The 25283-nt window shown below is 59.5% G+C and overlaps 1 protein-coding gene across 1 annotated transcript; it reads right to left on the bottom strand.

The window, feature by feature from the left end:
- Positions 1 to 351: 351 nt before the first annotated feature.
- Positions 352 to 3131, bottom strand: LCN8 (lipocalin 8). Its single transcript, XM_040484963.1, has 6 exons — positions 3022 to 3131; positions 2090 to 2179; positions 1538 to 1603; positions 1141 to 1250; positions 970 to 1059; positions 352 to 871 (listed from the first exon to the last, which is right to left on the bottom strand). Exons 1-6 carry the CDS (start codon positions 3129 to 3131, stop codon positions 807 to 809), a joined length of 531 nt encoding a protein of 176 aa, XP_040340897.1. The 3' UTR covers positions 352 to 806.
- Between the last annotated feature and the right edge of the window lie 22152 nt (positions 3132 to 25283).

Below are 25283 nucleotides of genomic sequence, written 5' to 3'. Positions count from 1 at the left end.
GTGGGCCCCGAGCAGGGCAGGGCCGGGTGAGAGCCTCAGGGCGGGAAGGGGGGAGGTTCCGGGGGCTGTCACCCTGCCTCTGAGCTGTGTGGGCCCCGGGCCCCACAGGGAAGGAAACACGGAACGGACGGGGAGCCAGCCTGCCCAGAGGCGGCCCCCCAGCCCAGCGCGTCTGGGCAAAGGTCCAGCCAGGGACGGGACCTGAGTGGTTCACACGCACCACCGTTCACGGTGAACAAACACGCAACACTTAGCTTTGCTGCTGCTTCAGGGAAGTCATGGGACACACACCCACTGCACCCACCTGTCACCCCCCCGGGCCCGCCTCCCCAAGAAAGACACTCAGGGCAGTGGGTTTGGCATGGGGTTTATTCGGAGCGGGTGCGAGCCGCCTCCTGGGGCCAGGTCAGGCCAGGCGGGCGGGGGCTCGGACCATGCTGGCCTGGGGTCAGGGGATCCTCTAGATCAGCTCCTGAGACACAGAAGGGCAGGGCCTCAGGGCAGTGGTTGGGGCCACAGGTGGGAGCCCGTGTCTTAGCTACATGACTGTGAGCAGCCTCCCTGGGCCTCAGTTTCTCTACCTGCAAAGCAGGGTGATAGTCCCCACCTCTAGGGGCTCAGGCAGGGGATGGGCCAGCACAGTGGGAACCTGAGACACGGGGTCTGTGTCCCCAGCCGGGTGGGACGTACGGGCTCCGCCTCTCCCCTTCCGTCTCCCAGCCCTGTCCTCAGTCCCCCAGCCTCCAGGGTCCCCATCTGGCAGCCTGGATCAAGAGTGACTCAGGGCCCCTGTCAGGCCGGGAGACTCAGCCTGGGGGCTCGGCGCAGCGGGGGGCGAGGCTCACCTCCTTCAGGAGTTTGGCACACCTCCCTGCGGGACAGGGGAGCGTGAGGTGCTGTGGGACTGGCCCCCGGACCCCACCCTCGGGGTCCCCAGCCCAACCCCCGCCCGGAAGGCCTGGGGCTCACCGTGCCGGGCCACCAGGTACAGCCCTACATCAGCTGTCAACTCCCGGAACCTCCAGAAGCCTGGTCCGTACTTGTCCTCGAGGCTCCGAGCTGTGGGGACACCAGGGGGCTGGGCTGGGCCGTCCCCGGGACGCAGGAGGGAGGCCAGCCCCCACCGCGGGGTGCGCTTACTAAAGTATTTGAGCACGTGGAAATCCTGGCCCTGCCAGTGCAGGGACACCCTCCGAATGGCATCCTGCTCGTAGTCCGTGTCTATCACGTGGGTCTCCCTGTGGCCTGGGGGGGCGGGGGAAGGAGAGCCCGCGTGCACCGGGCTGGGCAGGGTCTGACTCCATCCTGTCCCCGCCCAGCACCAGACCCTCCAGTAACACCAGGCAGAGGGCCGGGGGGACCCAGGCCTTGAACGATGGCCCAGTTTGTGCTGAGAGAACGGGAGAGTCTGGGGCACGAGGAGGAGCGCAGGGAACAGCATGAGGAACAGCGCAGGAAACGGCAAGGCCGAGGAGAGCTGGCGTGCAGGGCCAGGGGGTGGTAACTGTGACAACAGGACAGCGTTTCTTACCAGGAAAAGCAGGATCTCCCCAAAACATCTATTTCTGAGCCCACTATGTTTTCTGTCTCACAACTTCCTGAGCTGGAAGGGAGCAAAGGGCCCATGAGGGAAAGGCCAGCCTGCGTTCCTTCTGCCGGGCCCGTCACAGGGGTGCGGAGAGGGGAACGCGTCTTCACAAAGGGCTCCAGCAGCGGATCCACACCCAGGAGGGCCTGGGGCAGGCTGAGGGTGGCAGAGGGGCGGAGCCAGGGCCCCGCCAGCCTCTGCCCCCCCGGGTCTGTGACCTCCAGGAACCCCAGCACTGTTTTCTCTCTTTTCAGTTAATGGGGTTTTTTCAAAACTCTACGCTTATCTTCAGGTCTAGGAGCAGATCGACGTGTGGCAGCTGTGGGAGCCCGGGGTGCGGGGCTGGGGAAGCGGGTCAGGGTCTGGTGTTTTGGACACAGCGGGGACCGGTCCACCAAAGGGACACCGTCCGGCTCCCGCAGCTACAGCCGGTGCAGCCTGGGGCTGGCCTCACGTGCCTGTTCCTGCCGGAGCTCCCGGGAGCCCCCTGGGGCCCCTCACCTGTCGTACGCAGCCTTCCCCGTCAGCTCATCTCCACTCAAGGTCAGGAACAAGGCCTCCAGCCTCTTTGGGATCTTTAGCGCCAGGTTTTATTGCCAAAATCCTACAATCTAGACAGAGAAGCCGGAGCCCCGTCCAAGGGAGCAGAGCCCACACCACCTGGGCAGGGTCAGGGTCAGGGTCAGGGTCAGGGAGCAGGCCCACACCACCTGGGCAGGTCTGAAAGGTCAACAAGCCCTTGTGGCAAAGCGACGGTCACCACCCTCCTGACAAGCCCCTCCGGCCCATCAGACGGCGATGCCCTGTCCTTGGGGCCAGGACGCCAGGGGCAGCGGTGGCTGGAGCCCGAAAGACAGGAGGGGGCAGCCAGCAACCGTCCCCCGCAGGAAGGGCACAGCTGGGGGAGGGGACTTCTGCCTTCGGACACCCGCCCAGAGCCCAGAACTTCCATCTGAAACTCAGAAATTGATCGTTTTGCAAGAGAAAAGAATTCGTGTCCCCAACGTCTGTCATCTCTGTGCCTTCTGGTGTGCTCCTGACTCAGCAGCCAACACAGACTGGCGAAGAAGCATCTAGACGGGAACCAAAGGACCCACGCTGGGAAAGCCTCTTCCGGGCGCCACGGGGTGTGGCGCCATGGAGGGTGGGGGCGACCCCACCGATCTGGGAGCAGGAGGTGACCACGCTGAGCCCCGGTCCCTGGAGACCCCGCAGGGCCAGCCGGCCTGCCCACAGGAAACGCTCAGGGAAGGCTCTGGCCCTGCCGGTCCCTGGGTCCTTGCTCTCACACCCCGTCTCCAAGAGAGGCTCATGCCCTCAGCAACTTGGGTGGGCCCCGGGGCCCCTGGGGTGGCTGCTGTGGCGTCGGCTGGGGGCTGGAGGGACAGAGGCGGGGCCGGCGGAGTGGACACACAGGCCCCTCCCTGCCCGACCTGTCCACGTAAGACAGAAGAGCCACCTTGTGTAGATTGAGGTCCTGCGTAGCCGTCTCCACCCGCACTAGGACAGTGCCCAGGATGACACTCAGCAGCCCCGCGTCCATCGCCGCTCACGGAGCCTCTTCTGCCCCAGCACCTGGGTTTATATCGGGAGGGTGTTGTGCAAGCTCCCGGGGACACCACGCACCTGGAGCGCGGTCCAGGCCCTGTGACACCCACGGCCCCACGGTGGGCCTGCCTGGGGTCCCCGAGAGGAGGGGGTAGGAGGCCCCCCACCCCCATGGGGCGGCTCGGTACCACAGCCCCAAGCCCGAGGGGCATGCCGGGCCCAGGCCCCACGGGCTCAGAACAGCTTTCTCTTTCTGGCTCTTTCAGATCAGCCTTGGGACAGCGAGGAAACGTCCTGACGACCGGGTACATCTAGCTGGCGCAGCACCGAGCCGATGGGGGCCCTGCCCTCCAGGTGGGGAAATGAATGAGGGGTCCCTCTCCCCGCGGAGGTCTCCAGGGAGGAGGCACAGAGTAATGGTGAGGGGGAGGACTCATGGGAGATTCAGGGGTGGGGGCCGAGGCTCGGGGACCTCTGCAGACACCTTCCTATGGCCTGTGTCCTCTGTCACCATGACAGGAACCAGGCCAGGCCCCGCGCCCGTCCCCCACCGGACTCACTCCGGCCTCGGTGCACAGCCAGGTAAGACCCGGAGCGCAGAAGGCCGGCCCGAGAGCGGCCCTGTCTTGCTGACACTGACCAGGACACGAGCCAGGACACGAGCCAGGGTGGTGGGACCCAGCCCCACCTCCTCCCCATCTGGACCCCCCCCCCCCAACTTCAGTTTATCCCAGATGACGGCTTCGTGAACAGCAGCCCCGGCCCCACCAGCTGTGTGACTCAGGGCAAGTTGCGCTGCCTCGGTTTCCCCATGTGTACTGGCGACAAAGCAGAGGGACAGTGCCACGTGGCCAGGAGGGGTCTGAGGCTGCATCCTGGTTCTTGGCCGGTAGGAGGGACCCTTCCCAGCTTCGGGGCCAGAAAAGCCCACCCTGGAATGGCCCCAGGCTTGGTCAGCCGAAGGGGAGGTCCCACCCCCCAGGGGGACCGGCCACCTTGGACCCAGGACACTGCCCTCCCACAAAGGCTGTCAGTTTAGAGTCAGGCAGGTGTGGAAAGGTCAAGCTAGGACGGGCGGCCCAGGGCTGGCAGGCACGCCTGAGACCGGGAGGGGAGTGGGGGGGCATCGACACAGCGGGGGCAGCGGGGGACCCCGAGGAGGCTGAGGACCGGCCAATCTGAGCCCCAGGCTGCTCCCGGCCCAGACTAACAGGAGAGGGCCCCCCAGGATGTGCTTGGCCAGGCAGGAGAGGGAGCACAGGAAGCGCGGGGGACACTGTCTGTGGATAAGCAGGAGCAGGGCTAGGACGGATGTCCCTCATCTGATGTGGCTGATGGCCTCCAGCTCCAGCCCGTGAGCCATGAAGCAGGACCGCCGATACCTTCCTGCCCCACCCCCGCCCCCGCCCCCGCCCCTTTGAAGTGTGTTCACTGGATGCAGCTCTAGCGGGGGGGATGGCAGAGGCCAGGGCCCCAGGGAGGGCTCTCCTGCCCCCTACACTCCCCACTCCTGTTTGCCAGTTATTCGAATCTTTGAATCACCTTATGCTGGCATTTGGGCCAGTGGGACGTATGGGCTACGTAACACCATAAGCTTCATAGATCCTGTTTTTCTATTTATGAACTGGAGTAGTAGTTTTATCAACAGGGACCTATAGTCATAGCTAGAAAGAGAAAGATAAGGGGTCCCGCAAGGGCACTTAGGAGAGTCGTTAGCCAAGGGGACCAGGAGAATATAGGCTCATACCAATTTTGACTAATTCGTCTTTGCCTTTCTCTTTCCTCTAGTCGTTGTCTGACCTGACTCAAGCTCTGCTTGACGATTCCTGAATTATTGACATAAAAACAGCTTTGTTCCCCAAGAGCCATCCAAAGCCCTCCTTGTTGTAACAATAACAGGTCTAAGCCCCCCCAATTCCGAAGTACCACCTCGGCTAAAGAGTTTACGGATTCAGACAGTTTATCGATATTCCTTTCTAATTCTGATATATCCTGATCAATTTGTTTGCTTAGTAATTTGAAGTTCTGATCCCCTGTGATGAGAGCGGCAGTACTTACACCAATGAATCCTGCAACCCCCGGTCCTACAAAGAGGGGCACTAGGATGATAGAAACGGGTTCCCTCATAAATCGAGACTGGGGAACGAAACCTAGGTGTTGGTTTGAGATTTCCGCCCATTGTTCGTCTCCCAGTTTTGGAAGCAAGGGAAGTGGTCTTCCAAATAGGATTTCGAGGCAGTGGGGGAGGGGGGGATGCCCTTCTTACGTAAGGTATACAGCGCCCTCTGAGGAGGGCAACAGGAAGGAGGCCTACCCAGTTTTCGCAAGTTTCTGGAATTAATTCAGTCAAGGTTTCTTTTAGAGTTCTATTCGTTCTTTCTACCTGCCCTGAACTTCGGGGGTGGTAGGCACAACGTAATTTCCAATTTATTTGTAAGCTTTTGGCCAACATTTTAGGTATCTGGGCCATTATCTGACCCCAGACCAATAGGGATGCCACACCGGGGAACCAATTCACTGAGTAATTTCTTAGCCACTCTCTGAGCTGACTCTGTTGTCGTGGGTAAAGCCTCTACCCATCCAGAGAAGGTGCCCACTAGAACGAGGAGATAATGATAGCCATAGAGTCCCTGTTTCATCTCAGTGAAGTCAAGTTCCCGTATTTTTCCAGGCATCTGTCCGCGTCGTCTCTGCCCCGAAAAATTAAACTTGGGAGATGGGTTAGTCTGAGCACAGGCTTTGCATCGGTCTACTAGGCTTTTCACGGTTTTATTAAGGTTTGGGATAAAATAGTCCCTTTGGGCTAGTTCAGACAACTTGGTTGCCCCTAGACGTGTAGGGCTGTGGACTTGCAGGAACCAGGTCCCTCCTATAGCTCCTGGCATGAAGATGCGTCCATCCCCGAGGCGATCCCAGTGCTGGTCATCCCTTTTTGCCCCCTAGGTTTTCATCAGGCGTAGCTCTTCTTTGGTATAAGACGGTCCCGTGGGGAGAAAGCGTGGGGGCAGCAGAGGCAAAATCTTAATCGGAAGAACATCTCTTTCTGCTGTGGCCTTTGCTGTTGCGTCAGCAGAGGCGTTTCCTTCTGCTTGGGGCGAGTCTGCCTTTTGGTGGCTCTTGCAATGTATAATAGCCACCTTTTTAGGAAGCCGTCAGGCTTCCAGTAGGGCCAGGATTTCTTTTTTATTTTTAATTTCCTTCCCTCCTGATGTTAACAGTCCTCTTTCCTTATATAGAGCTCCATGAACCTGGGCGGTGGCGAAGGCGTACCTGCTACCCGTGAAAATGTTCACCGTTTTTCCCTTTGCCCATCTGAGGGCCTGGGCTAGGGCTATCAGCTCTGCTCTTTGGGCAGAAGTGTCGTGCTCCAGGACTTGGGCCCAGAGAACCTGGTCCTGAGTCACTACAGCTGCACCTGCATATCCGATTCCATCTTTGACAAGACTGCTGCCATCAGTGAACAGCTCGAAGTCCACCTTTGACAGAGGTTGATCTCTTAAGTCCCCCCTCAGTCCCGTAAGAGTACTCACGGTTTCCAAGCAATCGTGGAGTGGGGCCTGTGAGTCCCTATCAGGCAGCAACGTGGCTGGATTCAAAGCCTCTGTCTTCAGGAAAGTGATGCGTGGAGGGTCTAGACGCAATACCTGATCCTGGATGATTCGCGCATTAGAGATCCATCGGTCTGGCGGGGAGCGCAGCAGTGATGCTACTGGGTGAGGTGCTGTGATCTGAAGGTCTTGTCCAAGCGTTGGTTAGTCCAAGTGTGAGTTAGGACCCCTTTCGCAATTCCCCGGATCTCATGCTCAAATAGTTGGAAGGGTTTGGTAATAGCAGGTAAAGCTGGGGCCGGGGCTTGGGTGAGGGCGCTCTTGATCTGCTCCAAAGCCCTATCTTCTTGTTCTCCCCGGACCGTCTCGGTTCCTTCACCCCCAGCGGCAGAGTACAGGGGTTATGCCATTTCAGCGCAACCGGGTATCCAGAGGCGGCAATACCCAGCGGCCCCTAGGAACTCCCTGATCTGCCTTTAGTTGTGGGTTTAGGAATGTTGAGGATAGCTTGGATTCTTTCCGGCCCCAGCGATCGCTTGCCTTCATGCAGTTGGTAGCCCAAGTATATTACAGAGTCCAAGCAAATTTGCGCCTTTTTTGCAGAAACTTTATATCCCAGGACATCTAATTCCCTTAGCAGGTCCTCCGTAGCCTTTGTGCAGCTCTCTAAGGAGTCAGCGGCTAGGAGCAAGTCATCTACATTGTTGTAACAGCGTAACATCTGGGTGGCTCTCCCGGTAGGGGACCAAATCCCTTCGAAGAGCCTCATCAAAACGAGTAGGGGAGTTTTTAAACCCTTGGGGCATTTATCTTTCCAACGTCCTTCTTTTTTGCAATAAGCACATTGATTGTTTTCCCAGCGTTGCTCGTTGCTCGGGGTCCTTTCTGGCGGGGTTGAGGCCTCCCCTGTCCTTTGCTGTTGCCCGGTGGTTTTCCCCAGGCTGCTACGGGGACCTTCCCTATTTCCTTCCCTTGCACAATGGCAGGGCTGTCCCTGCTCTGAAAAACTCGCTGGGCTATTTCTACCAACTCTGAAATTACCTTTCCTTCGAATCCTTCTAATTTTTGGAGTTTTTCCGGATGTCTGGGGCCGACTGAGAATCGAAATGCGTATTAATGGTTTTTCGGTTCTCTGTTGCCTCAGGATCAATAGGAGAATATAAGCGGAAAGCCTGGTAAAGCCTTTCTAGGAAGGCTGCAGGCGGCTCATTCGGTCCTCGGACCGTGTCATGAATTTTTGTCAGATCGGTGGGCTTTTGTGCCGCTGCGCAGAGCCCCTGTAACAGAATCTGGAGATACTGGGGTGGACGCTCCCTACCGTTATCCGTGTTCGGGCCCCACTGGGGCGGCGCGGGAGGGAAAACGTGCTCAATTCCGCGAAGGTCTGTGGGAGGCATTCCATCCGGGCCGAGGACCGCCCTCGTGGCTTCCCGGAGCGCTCGGGCCCCTTCCTCACACGTCAGTAAGACCTGCCAAGAGTTGGTGACAATCTTCCCAAGAGGGTAAGTGGGTGGTGAACATAGAGCTCAATAAGCCAATTAGGCCCTGGGGGTTTTCAGAGAAAGGCGGGTTCGGAGTTCTCCAGTTGTAGAGGTCCCTGGTGGAGGAAGGAGTGCAGACAAGCATCGGGCGTGTTGGCTGCCCGTCTGGACTAGGAGCCGGAGCCGTTCGCCTGAGAGGAAGGATGGGAACTGGGGCATCAGAGCACTGGTGTTCCCCTCTATAGAGGGCTCCTGATCTGGTATGTGGGGGAGCAGTCAAAGGATCTCCTTCGGCTTTTGGTTCCTGGGGAGCTAGTGGGGAGAGCTAGCTCTGCGGATTAGGAGGTGGTCCCTGAGGATCAGGTAACAAGTCCCCACCTTCAGGTATCTCCTGAAGCACTGGGTAAAGCCTCTTTGAAGGCTGAGTGACAGGAAGCAAGGGTTTGGGGTTTGGAGGAGAGCAGGAAGGGGAGTGGGAAAGGGAGATCCCAGATGACAGCTTTTGGCCATTTCTGGCACTCTCTCAGCCAGGAAGGTGGGCCTTCTAGGAGGTCGACCCAAGTCACAGCATATGGCTCCCGGTCAGGACGAACATCACGACAAATCCTGCAGACGGCATAAGCAAGGTTAAGATTATAGGAGCCCTCTGGGGGCCAGTCAACCCCAGAGAATGTCGGCCAGTCCAGCGGGCAATATGTCCGCAGCCAGGATGGCTTTAAGTTAAAGCCATAGTTCTTTCTTCTTTTTGTGAAACCAGAGAAGTTATTTAGCATGCATTTAAGGGGGGAGCAAGGCTCGGACGAAGACTGACCCATGACAGAGGCTAAACAGTGGGTCACACCAGAGATAATGATAGGTTAACAGGAAACGTTTAACAGGGCACGCAGAGCACTGAACATAGAACAAACGGTTGGGGTGATCAACCCAACCCAGACGGTCCGGAGACCCAGGCGGTGCTGGGGACGTCTCCACCAGACACCAGCTGGGGGAAGTGAAGCCGCGTCCAGCCTTCCCTCCTAGAGTCAGATCCGACCAGTAACAGAAAACAGAAAACAGAAAATAGAAAATAGAAAATAGGCACCGCCTCGCATACCTTACTTAAGCCAGGTCTGAGAACGGAAAACGGGGCCCAGGAACGTCTCTCGGGAGCTCTCCCCTCGCTGCTCCGCGTCGGCCTCCGAATTTCGGGTGGTCACAGAATCTCGGTGGGACCTCCAAATGAAGCAGGGTGCTGTCGAAAAAAAACCACCAGACGCCGAATAGAAGCGAGGCAAGATTTTATTCACGGCCGGGCCAAACCTGATCTCCGGATCGTAAGGAGAAAAGTACAGAGAATGGCCCCGAACAGAGGCAGCAGTGAGCTTCTCTGGATTTTAGCAAGTCAGAATACGTCATTATTTGGTTAACCAATGACAATCTACAGCCTTTCATGGTAGCCAATTATATCGTGACACACAGACGTCAGTTTTGGTGGGAACCTATCAATTTAAAGTTCTTTGTCCTAAGAGGGTTTAAAATGACCAATCATAGTTAGACACCTAAGATGCCGTGGGGCAGCGAGTACGTGCCTTTTACATGTTGGTCTTGCCTAGGCCAGATCTTGGTAGAGGGGCTGGGGGAGCGTTTTGCATCCTAAGTGATCTATTTAGCAAGCAGGCGAGGTCCCAGAAGCAAGATAGGGAAGTTAGGAACTTCCGATAACCCTAATAGGGAACTACAGAAGCCTTTTATCTCAATTATTCATGAAAGGTGACTTTAAGCCGAACTTACATACAATAAGCTTTCTGAGGTCTTATAAACTGACCTATTACAACATCACCTCGGCCATCTGAGGACCCCGGGCTATGGAACCGTGGTCCGGAGAGATTGCGAGCAGAGCTGGTCGGAATGGGGTGCGGCAAAGCACAGAGGCAGGTTTCCAGAAAGCTCTCCAGGGTCCTCGGCAACCTGCCGCTTTTGAATCAAAGCCCTGATCTTTAAAATGCCAGCGACGTCACAACATGGGCCAGAAACACAAACATCTCTGGGCATCCACCACCACCTGAAATATTGTCCATTTCTTGTAACTTGAGGTGGCTGGAAAGAATCAGGGGCGAGGGCTCGAAGACAGTGGCTCCTGGCCCAGACTTTGTGTTTGGGGGGTAAACGCCATGCAGACAAACCTTGGCTGAGGAGGGGACAGGTATGGGGACCCCGTTGCAGGCACTGCTGTCCCGGTGATGCCGCCTCAGGGCGCCCGAGTCCACCTGCCCCTGGGGGAGCACCTGCGACCCTCCGCTCTGCCTGAGGGCTCTGTCCTGCCCCACGGGCACCTCCTCTCCTGCCAGCCGGGGCCAGCCTGCCACCAGGGAGCACGGATACCCCGACGGCCCTGGGGACAGAGCCGGTCCGGGTACGACACCGTCTCCCAGTTGGCCTGAGCGCCAGGCCGCCACGGTGCTCCCCCTCCTCCTCCGGGCTCCCTGTACTCGTCATCCTCCGGGCTCCGTGGGCCCAAGTCTTCCTCTGATCAGGGACCACCCTGTGTCCAGTCTCCACACACTGGGACTTGGGGCAGGTCGTCTGGACCTTCTGGACTCGTGCTTCCTTGCAGGGACATGTGCAGAGGCCTCCCTCCCAGACTCGCCAGAGGGGACCCAGCACAGGAAGGTTCAGACCCTGCAAAGGAAGAGGCCACGTGGGGGACCCCGTCGGGTCGTGCTCACCAATGAGGTCCCGGTGTTCGGCACACGGCAGGGACCTGAGATCGCCGGCTGAATTAGGGAAGGAAGGAGTGAAACCACAGAAGCCGGGTCCACACACCAGGTCAGGTCAGAGGTCAGGTCAGAGGGCGTCACACCTCGGGCCCTGGAAGGGGCCACGGGACACGTCCTTCTGTCCCTCCAGCGCTGACCTTCCTTCACGTGGGACCTGCTGACGTCCTGGATCGTCTCCACCTCCTCCGCAAACGACGCTGAGTGTTCCCGGAAGGGGGACAGCAGGCAGGGCCAAGGAGGGGCTTCCGGAATCCTGTGCCCTGGGGGACTCTGGGACAGCCTTCCAGGTGGCTCTTTATGTCCTCCAGGCACCAGGCCACGATTCCACCTCATCTGTCGGGGAATGCAACAAGCCATCTAGAAGGCCCGTTTCGTCCCCGTGTCACAGATGGGGACACCGAGGCTAATAGCACAGCCTGGGTCACTAGTAAGATGAGCTAGGTCAGGAAGCCCATGTCCTTCACTTTGGATTGTCCTACCCGCAGGCCTGTGTCTTGGCGTCCTGGGGCTCGGGGTCCCTCTTCCCGGGGAACCCCACCACCCGCCGAAGGCCCGCCCCCCCTGAACTCAGGGGAGCAGAGCTGACCAACCTGCCTGGGGCCGGGCATGGGGACCGGGGAAGGGCCGACCCCAGGCTCTGTGGGCTCTCCCAGTCCTGGGCCAGCCGGTCCCCTGCAGGACGAGGACTTCTCGCTGGGGACCTGCTGGGGCCTCTGCTGCCTCACGTTGTCACCTGGGCTGCCGGTCCCCACCCCAGAAACCTGCCGGTCTGAAGGTGCCCAGCGCTGCCTCCCTCGGGTTTCCCTTGCCCGAGTCCCTCCCCGGGACGTCCCGCATCTCTGACGCCTGCTCCCATGGACTGGGACGGGTCTGGTCTCCATCCCGGGGAACGCATGGGCTTTGGAGCGTTATTTGGCCCAGGGGCCTGTGAACCTTTCTGGCCCTGAGTCGTGAGGGATGCTCTCCCCTCTGCGGTGTGACCGTCCGTCCTTCTGCATCTCCCGGCTTCTGTCTGGGCCACGGGGGGACCAGCCGTGTCCTGGCTGGCGTCAGGCTGTGGTGTCACAGCACAAACGGGGGTCTCCACCCCGAGACCGTGCCCATTGTCACCGAAGGGGCCTCTTTTCTCCCACCTAATCTTTAATCCATTGTGATTTCAATATCAAAGGAGAAACAGTCTATTGCAAGCGACCACAGAGTACGAAAATGAATCTGTCCCGTCTGAAAAGTCGGTGCAGACCTGAAGGTATCTCTTGAGAGATTCCACTTGTAGGAAACCTCCAGAGTAAGTAACGGAACACGGAGAGAAAGCGGACTGGGAGTTCCCAGGGCCTGGCGGGGGCACGAATGGGGAGGGCGGGCTCCGGGTACACGGTGTCCCTCGGGGACTGAGATACTCTGCACCAATATTCTGTGGCGTGGTTCACAGCGTCGTGAGTGTACCCAGCACGCAGGAATTGCACAACGTAAAGTAAATAAAAATTTCATTGAAGATTAATATGGATTATAAACCAACAGTGAAGAAATAAAGTCACAGCTAAAAAGAAGAGGAGAGAAAGGATAAGGGACAAGAGGAAGAGACATTGTGGTAGGGTGTCAGGGTCGGGGATTGGAACAATTAGAAATAAAATAAACACCCCGTGTAGGCCCTCAGGCCCTTGATCAGTGGCTGGCATCCATGTGGGAGCAAGGGCGGTGGCAGGAACGGTGTTGGGAGCAGAAGCAGGACCCAGCTGACTCTGCCCAGGTGCCCGCTGTCCCCGCACAGGTCCCAGGTCACCTGCTGGCTGCCGGGCCCCTGCAGGAGTCGCTCCAGATGCCACCCCTGCCTCCAGAGCCGCCGAGGCCCCCGAGGCTGTTGGGTCGGGCTCTGGAGCCGCACCGGCTTCTGCTCCTGCCCCGGACTCTTAAGAAGGAAACAGAGTGATGGTTGCAGCGGCTCCAAGGGCTCAGGGCGACAGGAGAGAAGGTCCCCCCGCGCCGGCCTCTCCAGGGGCCTTGCAGACACACAACACACCCCAGGGCCTCCCGCGAAGCCGCGGCCAGGAACCCACACCAGGACCTCTGCCCCCCTGGGGTCCGCAGCCCCGGGGGCTCTCAGTCTCTGCTCCTGGCCCCACACCAGCCCCCGGGGGCTCCTCCCTGGGTGGCTCAGCACCGCCCGGGGCCCCATGCACCCCATCCCCCACCCCCAGCCTTCTCACCCTCGGCTCGGGCTCCGGGGGCTCCGGGGGCTCCGGGTCCTGGTCCCAGGACCGCTGAGCCAGGACCCTGTGGAGGGGCCCGGGCGGTGAGGGAGGCCCTCCCAGGCCATCTCCAGGCCCTGCTTCCGGAGACCTCCGTGCGGCCACTCTCTCCCCGGGTCCAGGGTGGCCCTCCTGGGCGACGGGGCACACGCACACCTCTGTAGGGCAGGTGAATCGGGATTCCGACAGTCGCCTCCCGATTTCATCCGTTGATTTCTGTAAAGACAGTGACCCGCGGCCGGCCCGGAGGCATCACAGCCCCGCCCGGCCATCCTCAGTGTCCTTCCGCCCTCTCCCCCTGCGGCTCCCAGATCCGACACAGACCTGAGTGCGCACAGCCCTGCGCCCGGGACACAGTGACATCCACCTGCAGGGCTCGGGATGAATCTTGGGGACAAGAGGGCCACCCCAGCACACCCTGTCCCTCCCAGCCAGCCTTGACCTGGGGTGTGAGCATGGCCCGCCCACCAGGCATCTCCCTTCATCAGCCTGCACCTGCTCACGTGGGCCCTCCACACACACACACACACACACACACACACGGGAGGGGCCGTGGGGCCGCACAGGTCAGATCAGAGCGGTGTCGGGCTGGACCGGCTGTCTCTGGGGCTCCCTGAGTTACCTTTGGCTCCCTGCGAGCTAGAGACCTGAGGCGTCCTGTGCACGACCTGACCCCACTGTCTCCGGGGTCGGGGAGCGTCGCAGCCACGGGCTCCCCTGAGCCAGCAGCCGCGGGACACGGGCACACAACAGGAGAACATGTTCGTCAGGCGAAGGTGTCCCAACGAGTGAGCCCAGTCAGGCGCTGTCTCCACAATGTGGGTGCCTGGTGACCCGGGTTCTGACTTCACTTGGGCTTTGTGACCAGAGAGGTGAGGTCACTGCCTGGGGTCCCCTTACCCAACTTCCTCCTCCTACAAGAGCCCCTCCCAGGCTGCGGAGGGCTCCCCTCCACCCCATGCCCTGTCCCTACAGTGACACCAACACAGCCCAGCCACATCCCCGCGAGGCCTGGTGCAGCCGGTGTGGCAGCTCTGGGGACACAGAGCTGGGTTCAGACCTGGGTTTTCCTCCTGACCAGTGCCGGGACCCCGCACAGACCCTGTGCCTCCCGGGGGCCCCCCGGTCTCCCCGTCTGCACAGTGGGGTCCTTCTGGAATCCACTTCTAGGGACACCATCAGGGAGACACCTGTAGACTCGTCCCGTGCCTGCTATCCCATGAGGCTCGTGGGCACACGTGGCCGTGGAAAGATGAGGAAGGGGTGGGCCTGGCACGGAACACACTCACGCGGGCCTGGGTCTGCTCCGGGTCCAGGCACAGCCACCCCTCCTGCCTGGGTCCCGGGCCCGGGGGAAGGTGGAGGTGAGCTCGTTCAGACCCTGTGCCCACCCGACACGCCCCTCCAGGGGCTCCATCACCTTTGGGCCCGGGTCCCAGCGCCTGGGCTGTGGCTCCCAGCCTTCCCGAATCCTGGTCACACATCCCTGCGTCACCCCCTCCCCTTCCGGGTGGACGGCCCGTGTGACCGCGTTCTAAGGGCTAGGAGATGATGACGGGCTGTCACTTCCAGGCCGATTCATGGAATTTCTGGTTTCCTCTCTCCGGGGTCCATTCTCTGTGTCTGCCTCGGACTCGGTCTGTCTCTGTGTGTCTCACAGGAGCGGGGCCTGTGGGCTCCAGGGTCCAGGTGACGACCCTCAGAAGCCTCCCTTGTGGCCCGTGTCCCTCCCCCGGCCCGGTGCTCAGCTCCCTCACGAGGCCTCCTCACCCCAGGCAGGGCACTGCCTGGGGAACCACTTCCTAATGAGGACCCGAGGCGCCAACAAGGAGGGTGTTGACCTCGGTCCCCACACCAGGGTCCACTGCTCGGCCACGTGCTGCAAACCCAGGTCCTCGGTCCTCCAAGCCCCCAGGCTGCCCTCTGCTCAGAAGGACCTTGAGGGAGTAGGAAGCATTTTCCCAGGAGGGGAGAACAGAGGGTCAGGGATGAAGATCCCGGGACACAGACTCGTCTATGAGCCTGTGGGACCCTGGGGACACTGTCTACGCAGCCCAATTTACGGAGGAGGACGCTGAGTCCTTCTGTGCCATAGCCCCGTCCACACTTCCTACTTCCAGGTGCCCAGTGTGGTGGACACAGGACCCCAGACCCCGTCCTCCCCTAGTTCCCGCCAATCCCCCCGGACATCTTGGGGACCCCTGGCCCTCAGCTGGCACATCTCCCCTCCCCATGCTGTGGGTCCCGGGCTATTGCCAGGAATCCTGATGTCCCTGCCCATGGCCCCACTGCCTCCAGCCTTTCTCTTCTTTCCCCCATGTTACCCACCCCCTCCCAGTGTGGACTCCCCTCTGACCCCCAGCGGGGCAGTCTGAGTGTGTGTGTGTGTGTGCACGTGTGTGTGTGCACCCGCCTGTCTGGAGATGCCCAGTGGTCACAGCCTCACACAGACGGGGTGGATAGGGACCCCCGAGCATCTCAGGGGCTCTCATTCCCAGGGAGAACCCCATGGGGGGATAGAGGCTGGCCTAGGACTGGAGACCAGCTCTGCTCCTCGGACGCCGCACACCTCACTTGTCCTGGGCCAGTCCTTGCCTCTCCTGTCTCTTCAGAGACAAATCATAAGAGACTCTTAAATGCAGAGAACAAATAGAAGGTTGCTGGAGGGGAGATGGGTGGGAAGATGGGCTAAATGGGTGAGGGGCATTAAGAAGGACACTTTCCAGGATGAGCACTGGGTGTCACATGTAAGAGATGAATCACTTCGTTCTACTCCCAAAGCCAAGACTACACTGTATGTTAACTAACTTGAATTTAAATTTTAAAAAAAGAAGAAAAGAAACTGCTTTCCATTTAAATGTTTTCAATAGTGTCTTAGTCCGTTCCATCTGGGTGGCTCGTAAACAACAGAAGCATATTTCTCAAAGCTCTGGAGCTTGGAAGTCCAAGGCCAGGGTGAGGGCGGACTTCTCGTGTGGGGGAGGGGAGGGAGCTCCCTGGGGTCTCCTTTCACTCATCTCATTCCTTAGATCTCCACCCTGGAGCCCACCTCCTGAAGACGCCCTCCTACCACCACGTTGGGGTTAGGACCTCAACAGACACACTTTGGGGTTGGAGGGACAGGCTTGGTCTCCACTTGCCGACCCTGCCCTCGCCGGGGCTTGGAGCCCAGGCGGGAGAACAGGGGCCCCGAGCTCACCTGGAGGCATCACTGTCCTTCTGGGAGCCCTGGGCAACTCCATGAAGCGGGAAGGTGAAGGAAGTATGCCCTCAGTGGTAACAGCTCGTGTGGCCTCTGACTGACACCCACCACTCATGTGAGGCTTTTGAGGAGCGCCAGAGCTCACAGAAGCCCCCACACCTCCTCCTGGGCTGTGACCTGAGTCCTGGGGCTGGCCGGGGGCGGGGGGACCACCTTAACGTCCCCATGGCCTTGGGGTCCCGGGGTGCTGGGTGTAGCCCCAGCATACCTCAGCCAGGAGTGTCCTTCAGTCCAGGACGGTGGCAAAGAGTGACCAGGTGTAGCCAGCGCTGGTCAAGCTCAGGCCAAGGCCAGGTTGGAAGCTTCTGGACAGCTGGCTGGAGGCCAGAAGCAGAGCCCGGGGGGCTGAGCCTGCTGACCACTGCCCTGGGGTGAGGGCGGCTGGGTCAGAAGGCCTGGGTGGGCCTCAGGGCGATGCCTGACCCAGCCATGCCACACCTCGGCAGGACTGGGGGCCCGGCGCCTCGGGGATCACACAAGCCCCCCCCCCCCCAGCCAACCGCAGTCCTCAGTGGGAGCCCCTCCCGCCTCCTGTCCTCTGGGCAGACCTGGTGTCGACGTGGTTCCTGGGCTGCCCCCAATGGGCAGCAGAGGGCGCCCCTCCCCAAAATGCTGGTCCTGTTTTTTCTGGTCCCGTGTCCAGGTCTATCAGGGAGGGAGAGGACAGTGCCCAGGCTACGCTGTCCCCTCTGGGTCCCCAGGGACAGGGGCTGCACCTAGCTGGGCGATAGGGTCTCACACATCAAAGCCCTGCTGTCCTGACACGTGTCCCCCCTCCCACTGCAGGGGCAGCCTCCGACCCTGTCTGGTGCCCTGAGAGCAACCCTCCCCAGGGGAGGTCTTGTAGCTCCGGGCCTGCCTGAAGGAGCAAGGGTCCCAGACTGTCCTATGACCCCCTTTGCTCTGAAGCAACAATCAGGACCTGATGAGCTTGGTATCATGTGGGGAGGATGCTGGGGTCAGCCCAGCACCCATGGAGAGTCCTCAGCCCCTTGTTGAACGCTGGGACCCCAGACTGTGGCCCAGAACCGGATGACCCCGTTCCCCTCCCTGCCCGCTGCACGACTGCAGGGTCCCATGGGGGCGTCCATGGCTTCCGGGGACTTTAATTCTTGAGAACCACTCTAAACTTCAGCCCCTGGACCAGAACCTTTTCCATGGAACTGTGGAATCCCCACGCTCCCTCTCTTTAGGGTTTGATTGGAGGAGTCGGGACCAGGCAGGCTCCAGGCATGTTCCTGAGAATCCCAGATGTTCCCCCCAGAGCACAGGAACCTCACCCTGACCAGCCCTGCTCCCCTGGGGTACCTGGCCCTGAGGTCCAGTGGGCAGGATGCCTGGAGCTTTCCTGACCCATGGCGTGGTCAGGCTGAGAGACAGAGGGTCCTAGTGGCCCCAGGCAGATATGGTGGTCCAGAAGAGGGTCTGGGAAGGAAGTGAGGGGTGGGCTTGCCTGAATGTAGCTCAGGGACCCAGACTGAGGTCACTGTGCCTGCAGAGCTGGAGGGAGCATGCTGTGTTTTCTCAGGGTCCTGCGATCTAGGGGAGCCATCTAGGGGCAAGGTGGGAGCTGTTGGCCTGTGAGGGGCCCTGGTCCACCCTTTCTCCCTTCCCTGCTGACCAGGCCTCATCGGAGCTGCTGCATAATTTGGGGTGGGCAGGCCATGGACCTGGGCCCAGGCACCCCTGTGGCAAGCGCCCCTTGTCACACGCCATGGAGGACCAGTATGGGCTAAAGCCCCCAGACCCAGCATTAATGTCCCCTCCCCTCCACCCTCGAGGAAACTAGGAAGAGGGAAGAAGACCCTGCAGGTACTCCCCAGCCCCCCCGCCACAGTGAGGAAGCAGCCCATTGGTGGGGGGTGGGGGTCCCGGGCCCCATCCAGCGGTGACAGTGGGAACCCCAGCCGGCAAGGTCAAGGGAGGCAGGAGCTGGGGAGCCTTGGAGGCGAGGAGGCAGGGCCCCCAGACATAGAGACCCCATGGGTGACCCTAACCTGCCTCAGGGCACCCCCACCCCCACCCCTCTGGGGCCAGCCTAGGACCCCCACTGCGGCCCAGCACCCTGGGAACCCCACACGAGGGTCAGCAGCACAGGAGACGACTTATGTGCGCAGGAATGCTCTGGCCTCCCCCCCGCTGGCCCTGGGGACCCGTGGGTGGGCGCTGGGGCCTGGGGGTGGCAGGCCCAGGGTTGTGGCCGCTGCCCGGGAAGCCCCCTCCCCCAGGGGTCCTATCTACATCTGCGCTGGGCTGTGAGGAAAGCGGCCAAGCCCCTCCCACACGGCTCAGACAGCCATTAAAGAAATATTATTGCCAGATGTTTTGCTCTTTTCCACAGAAGCAGAGGCCAGCATGAGGTAACTGGAAAACGATTAACCCGTGCAGGCCCGAGCCAGAGTCACTGTGTCCGCAGCAGTTGGGGTGGGTCCCCTGCCTGCAGAGTCCGTCTGTGCCCTGGAGACACGCCCTGCGTGGGCCTGGGGCTCGGGGCCACAGCCCCCGATGGACGCAGTCCGGCCCCCTACCCAGCACACCGCCAGTGGCCCCTGGCACCTGCCTGCCAGCTTCCCTGGGGGGACCCTCGGCCCCCACATCCTGTAGCCCTTGCCGCCCTGAGTCAGGCCCCACCAGACACGTTGGGGTGACCCGACAAGCTCTGCTGACCTCGACCCATCTGCCCGCCTCTGTGGGGAGGCCCAGGCGGGGGCCCCTGGAGTTCCCGTGCTTTCTGGTGGGACCCCCAGGGGCCAGAGAGCTACTCCTTCACCAGGCAATGCCAGCAAAGGCGGCCCTCCCCGTTCCCGGCCCGCCTGGCTCCGGCGCCCCAGAAACCCCCCAGCTCGGGCCACTCCACGCAGGTATGAATGCCCTGCGTGGCCTGGGCGTGAGGGGGTGCCATCGGCCCCCAGGCCTAGGTTTTCCACCTGTGCTTAGATGGGTGGGGGCCGCCCCACCACCCAGGACACCCGTGTGGCGTCCATCACAGGCCGTGTCCGCCAGACGATCCCCCTCCCTCCCCTCCTTCCAAACGACAGTGCTCACAGAGCTGGCCTCTGCGTCTGATTCTGACCGGAAAATAAAATTCCCAGCTCTTAGGCAACGGAACAAGAGTGTCCCCCTTGCGGGAAGCAGGCTGGACCGGCCCCCTGAGCTTCTCCAGTGCAGCTGCCTTGGCTGTCCCGCCAGCCTGGGCCCGGGAGGGGACAGGACCGGCTGACAGGTTTCCACCGCAGTTACACTAAAGTCACGCACACGCGCAGTCGTAATTTACAGAGACTCGGAAGAGGGCAGTGAGCACAGCTCCACGATGACAGTGAAGGTCCCCTCCCGGCTCGGGTCCTCGCCTCCCCCAGAAACCAGCATCTGGGTGTCCAGAGACTCTTCCGGAACAAGCGGGGGGCCCTGCAGGCTGTGTGTGACGAGCACCCCTGAGGGCATCCTTCTGAGCGTCACCTGACCGTCTTCCTTGCATCCTCACCGGGCCTTCGCCTCCAGCACTTTCTCTCCCCTGCAGCCTAGAGGGCCGAGGGGCTGGTGCGGGGGGGCCCCGGATTTTCTGAACAATCCTCTATTGTTGAGCTTCCACACTATTTCAGTCCGAAACCGTGTAGTTTGGTATAATTTTACACATGAGTGTGCAGGGTGCTGCCTACAATTAACTTGCGCTATAAACTGGTTAGACGCTCTCTTCCAAGAGACAATCCCAGTTGACACCCGCTGATGCACGTGCCCACGCCCTTGCCAAGGACAGGCCGGAGCAGCTCTGCCTCGGGCCCCAGTCCGGGGTGAATCCCTGGGCCTTCCTTCTGCGGTCTCAGCAGTGACATCTGTCCCCAGCACGCTGGCACACGCGCGCTTCTGGGGGAACCGCGTGCCCCATCCCGGCCTCTTTCTCCGCTGCCGACTGCTGCGAGCCCCTTGTCGGTTAGGACCTGAGTCATCACCTGAAGGACCCGCCTGCAGGACAGTGTGAGTCAGACCCCGGATGCCCAGCGCCGTCCTCCAGGACGGCCACCTGCTGTGTCCGGTCTACCGCGGGGCCCAGGTCTGGCTTACACCACCCGGACCCCGGCGGTGGATCTGACCACTGGCTGCTTCCTGTCCGTCTGGCTCATTTTGCAGTTGGCAGATGGAGGCTTGGAGCCCTGTCCTAGGTGCCTGGAGCCGGGCCCCTCACAACCAATCTGGCCAGGGGACAAGTCACCAGGTGACAAGGATGAGAAGCAGAGGCTGGTCCACGCCGAGGGCAGGGGCGGGAGCCCAGGACAGAGTCCACGCTCGGGACATGTGCCCGTGAGGGCCGGGAGGGGGCCAGTCTGGCATCAGCTTCAGTATCCACGGACCCACATGTGTAAGCTGTGGAAAATATTATTTTCCTCGGTGAATCACGTTCTAAACTGGGAGGAAACCTCACTGGATAGTTGAGGCATGAAAAAGAAATCAAATAGGTCTTTGTTCAACAGATGCTAAGACGGCTTGGGTCTTTGGCGTTTATAAATGAAAGCGGCTTTCAATCACCCATGCCCCTGGGAAGGAGGGGGTCGTTCTGGAAACTCCAGCCGTCATTCAGGAGGGCAGGCTCCTGAGACAGCCCCTATGTCACCCCATTCATCACTGTGTGGCCTGGCAGGTGTCCCCACTGCCCACAGGTATGTACACATTCTCCACGGGGCATCACCCATCTGAGGGGCCTGACCCATCAGAGACAACGGCCTGGAGACCAGAGCAAGAGGTCCGGGTGGAGCCCCTCCCTCTGCTCAGTCCTCACCTCCTGGCCCCCCAAGACTTCCCTGCCACCCCCCCCCCCATCACAAAGGCCCCCTGCCGTCCTTCTTGTGGCAGACCCAATGCCTGTGGGACCCTGACCTTGGGCTGGGTGAGGATGGCCACTTGTTGGTGCCCCTGGCTGAGGGTACCATGGGTTGGGGGCACGTTGCGGGTGGAGGGACGTGTCCTGGGGGTCCAGGCACAGCATGGGCCCTGATTGTGGCTGGGGCATCCGGCAGGGGGCGTCCACCCCCTTGAACCTCACTGAGCCCCTGTCTGCTGCCTCTAACAGAAAACCCATGGAGGGAGCGGAAAAGTTGGGGGGAGGGGGTGGGGAAGGGTTTTTTTTGAAGGAGGAAGAAGCCCCCACTCCCAGGCTGGGTTAGCAGTGGTATGAGGGGCGGGGGTGGGGGTAGGGATCGGCAGCTCCTCCATCAGATGCCAGGATCAAGTCCACTTTGGCTGCTTAGAGTGTGGGCACAGCAGGTGTCGTTAGGATACTCTTTCCTTCCAGCTCCCACCCACTTCTACCGGTTCTTAAAACCCTAACAAGAGAGTCATGGTGGGTCATTTCCCCTTTCCTGATCTTACTGCTCCAGGCACCAAGAGCCATAGGGACAGGGGCAGGAGGGAGAGAGAAGCAGGAGGCCTTCTCGGGGTGCCCCACAGGGCTCCCCCGCCCCGCCCCTCAGATCCCGGGCAGAAGAGCTGGCTTCCAGGTGTGGGGACCCTCGCGGGGACGCTCATGCACCATCAAGCACGTGCATGCACTCACACATTCGCACTCACACGTACTCAGGTGCACACACTCACACATGCTCTCTCACACTTAGATGCGCATGCTGGAGGCCATCGGAGGAAATCCCCGCTCTGGGCCCCGTACCACCCCCTGTCTGTGGGGCTTCCCTGGGGTGGGGACCACAGCTTTAGGTCGCCAGCCCCCCTCCTCCTCCCTGCCAGGCCCATCTGTTGCCACCTGTGTTCCAGACCTGTCGTGGCCCGGCTGCCCACCCCCAGGGCCTCTGCAGCCCAGGCCTGCCCGATCGGGCCAGGTCGCGCTCCCTGGGGTGTGCCCTGCAGGGGGCCATGAGTCCTCTCCCTGCAGCTGCTCCCTGTTGGCAGACACACACCCTGCCCTGTGGGTTCCCCGGCGGTCCGCGCAGGTGGGGCTCCCGTCCTGGGTCCTGCACAGCCTGAGGGTGCAGACCCCCTCCCCAAGGGACTCCTGGGCCCAGATGTCCTGCATGGGAGTCAACAAGAGCCAGGCAGCCCAGCGGGGATGTGAGGAAGAAAGTCACCCTCGCTGCCTACCTCCCCTTCTCTCCAAGCCGGGGTGCAGAGCCTTACACCCCCAAGACCACCTCAGTTCTCCGGGGGCAGCCCCTCAGGGCAGCGGAGGCAGGAGCCAGGCGGCCGGTGGCAGGGGGCAGGGCGGGGGTGGTCAGCTCTGCAGGGACACTGCCTGACCATGGCCTGGGTGTGGAGGGTTGGGGGCAGAGCAGACCCCCTCCTTCTCAGGAGGACCGTGCCGGCCTCCTGGAGAGGGAGGGTCCAGACAGCGAGGAGTGAGTCAGCCTCGCCTCAACCACAGGTAAAAATACAGGACGGCAACAGTGCGGATCAGGATGGTTTTTATTTCTTTTTTATATTTTCTGAATCGTTCACATTTTTCTAGTATGCTTGCATCACTTTTATACTCAGAAAAGAACACAGAAGAAGGCGTACAACCAGGTATATCCCAGGTGGCCACATGTCTGTAAAAATGTTTCCAGCAGAGATAGCACCTCACACCTTGTCGGGGTGGCTAAAATTAACAACACAGGGACAACAGACGTTGGCGAGGATGCTGAGAAAGGGGATTCCTCTCACACTGTTGGTGGAAAAGCAAACCGGTGCAGCCCCTCTGGAAAACAGTGTGAAGGTTCCTCCAAACATTAAAAACAGAACTACTCCATGATCTGGCACACACACTACTAGGTATCGACGCAAAAAATACCAAAATACTGATTCAGAGGGACACACGCACCCCAATGTTTATGGCAGAACCGTCAACAAGAGCCAACCTATGGGAAAAGCCCAAACATCCATCAGCTGGTGATGGACAAAGATGTGGTTTATACACACAATGGAATGTTACTCAGCCATCAAAAAGAATGAAACCTTGCCATCTGCAATGATGTGGAGGGGACTAGAGCGTGTTACGCTAAGCAAAATAAGTCGGAGAAAGACAAATACCATATGATCTCACTCATATGTGGAATTTAGAAACAAAACAAACGAGCAAATGGGGAAAAATAAAGACGCAGAGAGGGAAACCAAGAGAGACTCTTCACTGTAGAGAAGAAAGGATGGTCACCGGAGGGGAGGCGGGGGATGGGGGAAGCTGGTGACGCGGTGAAGGACACAGTGTCGTGACGAGCACCAGGTGATGTAGGAAGTGCTGAATCACCGCATTGTACGCCTGAAACTAATACCACACTCATGTGAACTAATTGGAATTTGAATTAAAAGTTTAAAAATGTTTACAGCAGAAAGAGCGTAAGAGACACAAAACTATCAGCTTTTGCTACCTCTGGGCAGTGAAACAAGATGGTATTTTTCTAGTTTTGTAATTTTCCTATGATGAGCACATACCTTTTTCATAAGAGAAAAAATAATTTTGGAAGACATTGCTGAGCTCTTGTGAGGCAGAGGGCACCTCTGGGCCCCCAGCAGGGGCCTCCTTCTGCTTTGTGGACCCCTTCCCCTTGGAGAAGGTCAGGCCACGTTGGAGCACAGGTGTCAGTTACGGCCTCCTGGCAGCCGAGAAACGAGTCATTTGCAAACCCCACGGCTTAGCTCGCACACGCGTGCAGCTCAGGCCCCCACGGGTCAGAACGTGTGCAAGGCCTGGCTGGGCCTCACTGTTGTCAGCGATTCACACCACGTCTTCCTGCCTCTCCCAAACCCGCCAGAACAATAATGCTTTGGCAGATAAGCGGCTCAGACTGGGGGAGCCAGCAAGCAGGGGGCAGCCTCGCACGGTGCGGGGGGGGGGGGGGCCCGAACCTCCATTTGTCTGAACTGGAAGCCGGGAAGCGGAGCGTCACGGCACCAAACTGGAGCACACACAGCGATGCCCATGGCGCAGCTGGGATGAAGTCAGAGGCAGCAAGTTCACAAAAATCCCACAAAGTGGGTATGGGGCAAGCATTGGAAGAAATCTCAGAGCAATCATTGAGAAGTGTGATTTCTGAAAGCCTTCTCGAAAGTTTATTATGGTTATACAACTGTTGTATGTTTTTAAACTAGAAAACATTTAGGCCGATATTAGATATGTGTCAACAGCCCCAGCTCTGGAGGAGGTCTTCTGGAACCTTCTCTGGGGCAGGGGTGGGTCTGGCCACATCTGGAGCCCACCCCACAGGATCCTAGGGTGGAGCCTTCACTCTCGTCCTCAGAATCAGGGTCTGTCTCTCTATAATTGACTCTTGAACAACACAGGTTTGAACTGCACAGGTTTGCTTATATATGGGTTTTTCTGAAATATACAATATGGTTCTGTAAATGTGTTTTCTCTTCCTGATGAATTTCTGAATAACCCAATAACTCTTTTCTCTAGCGGACTATTGTAAGAATGCAGTGTATAATACACACAACATACACAATATGTGTTAATTCCTGGTCAACGCTAGACTATTAAGTTCTAGGAGGCTTATATTACACCCGGGTGTTCGTCTACACGAGAGTTTGGTGACCCCGCCCTGTGCCGTGAGGGATGGTTCACGGGACGGTTGTTGACTTTGTATTCCCATAATGAAAAATTGAAGTATCTTTTCCAAATATGTATCTGCTGACCGGTGAAGAAATATTTACATGAACAATGACTGGGAAATCTGACAAAGCAATGGATTTGAAACATTTAAACCATCGGAGGGCCGCTTGTAGGGAGATGGGTGAAGGGAGCGATTCCACAAGATGTCTGGGTTAGAAACAACCCAGGGGGCTGGAAGGAGATTCGTTCTGCCTGACATTCCTGCTCAGACTTTCGTAAACTCGGCTGCAGTTTCGCTGTGCTCCGCGCGAGCAGACCAGCCATCTGGCC

Source organism: Herpailurus yagouaroundi, unplaced genomic scaffold (assembly GCF_014898765.1).
Source record: "Herpailurus yagouaroundi ecotype Mexico unplaced genomic scaffold, PumYag 162, whole genome shotgun sequence".
Lineage (NCBI taxonomy): Eukaryota > Metazoa > Chordata > Mammalia > Carnivora > Felidae > Herpailurus > Herpailurus yagouaroundi.
Note: the sequence above shows the minus strand (reverse complement) of the source record. Positions and strands in the feature narration are given on the sequence as shown.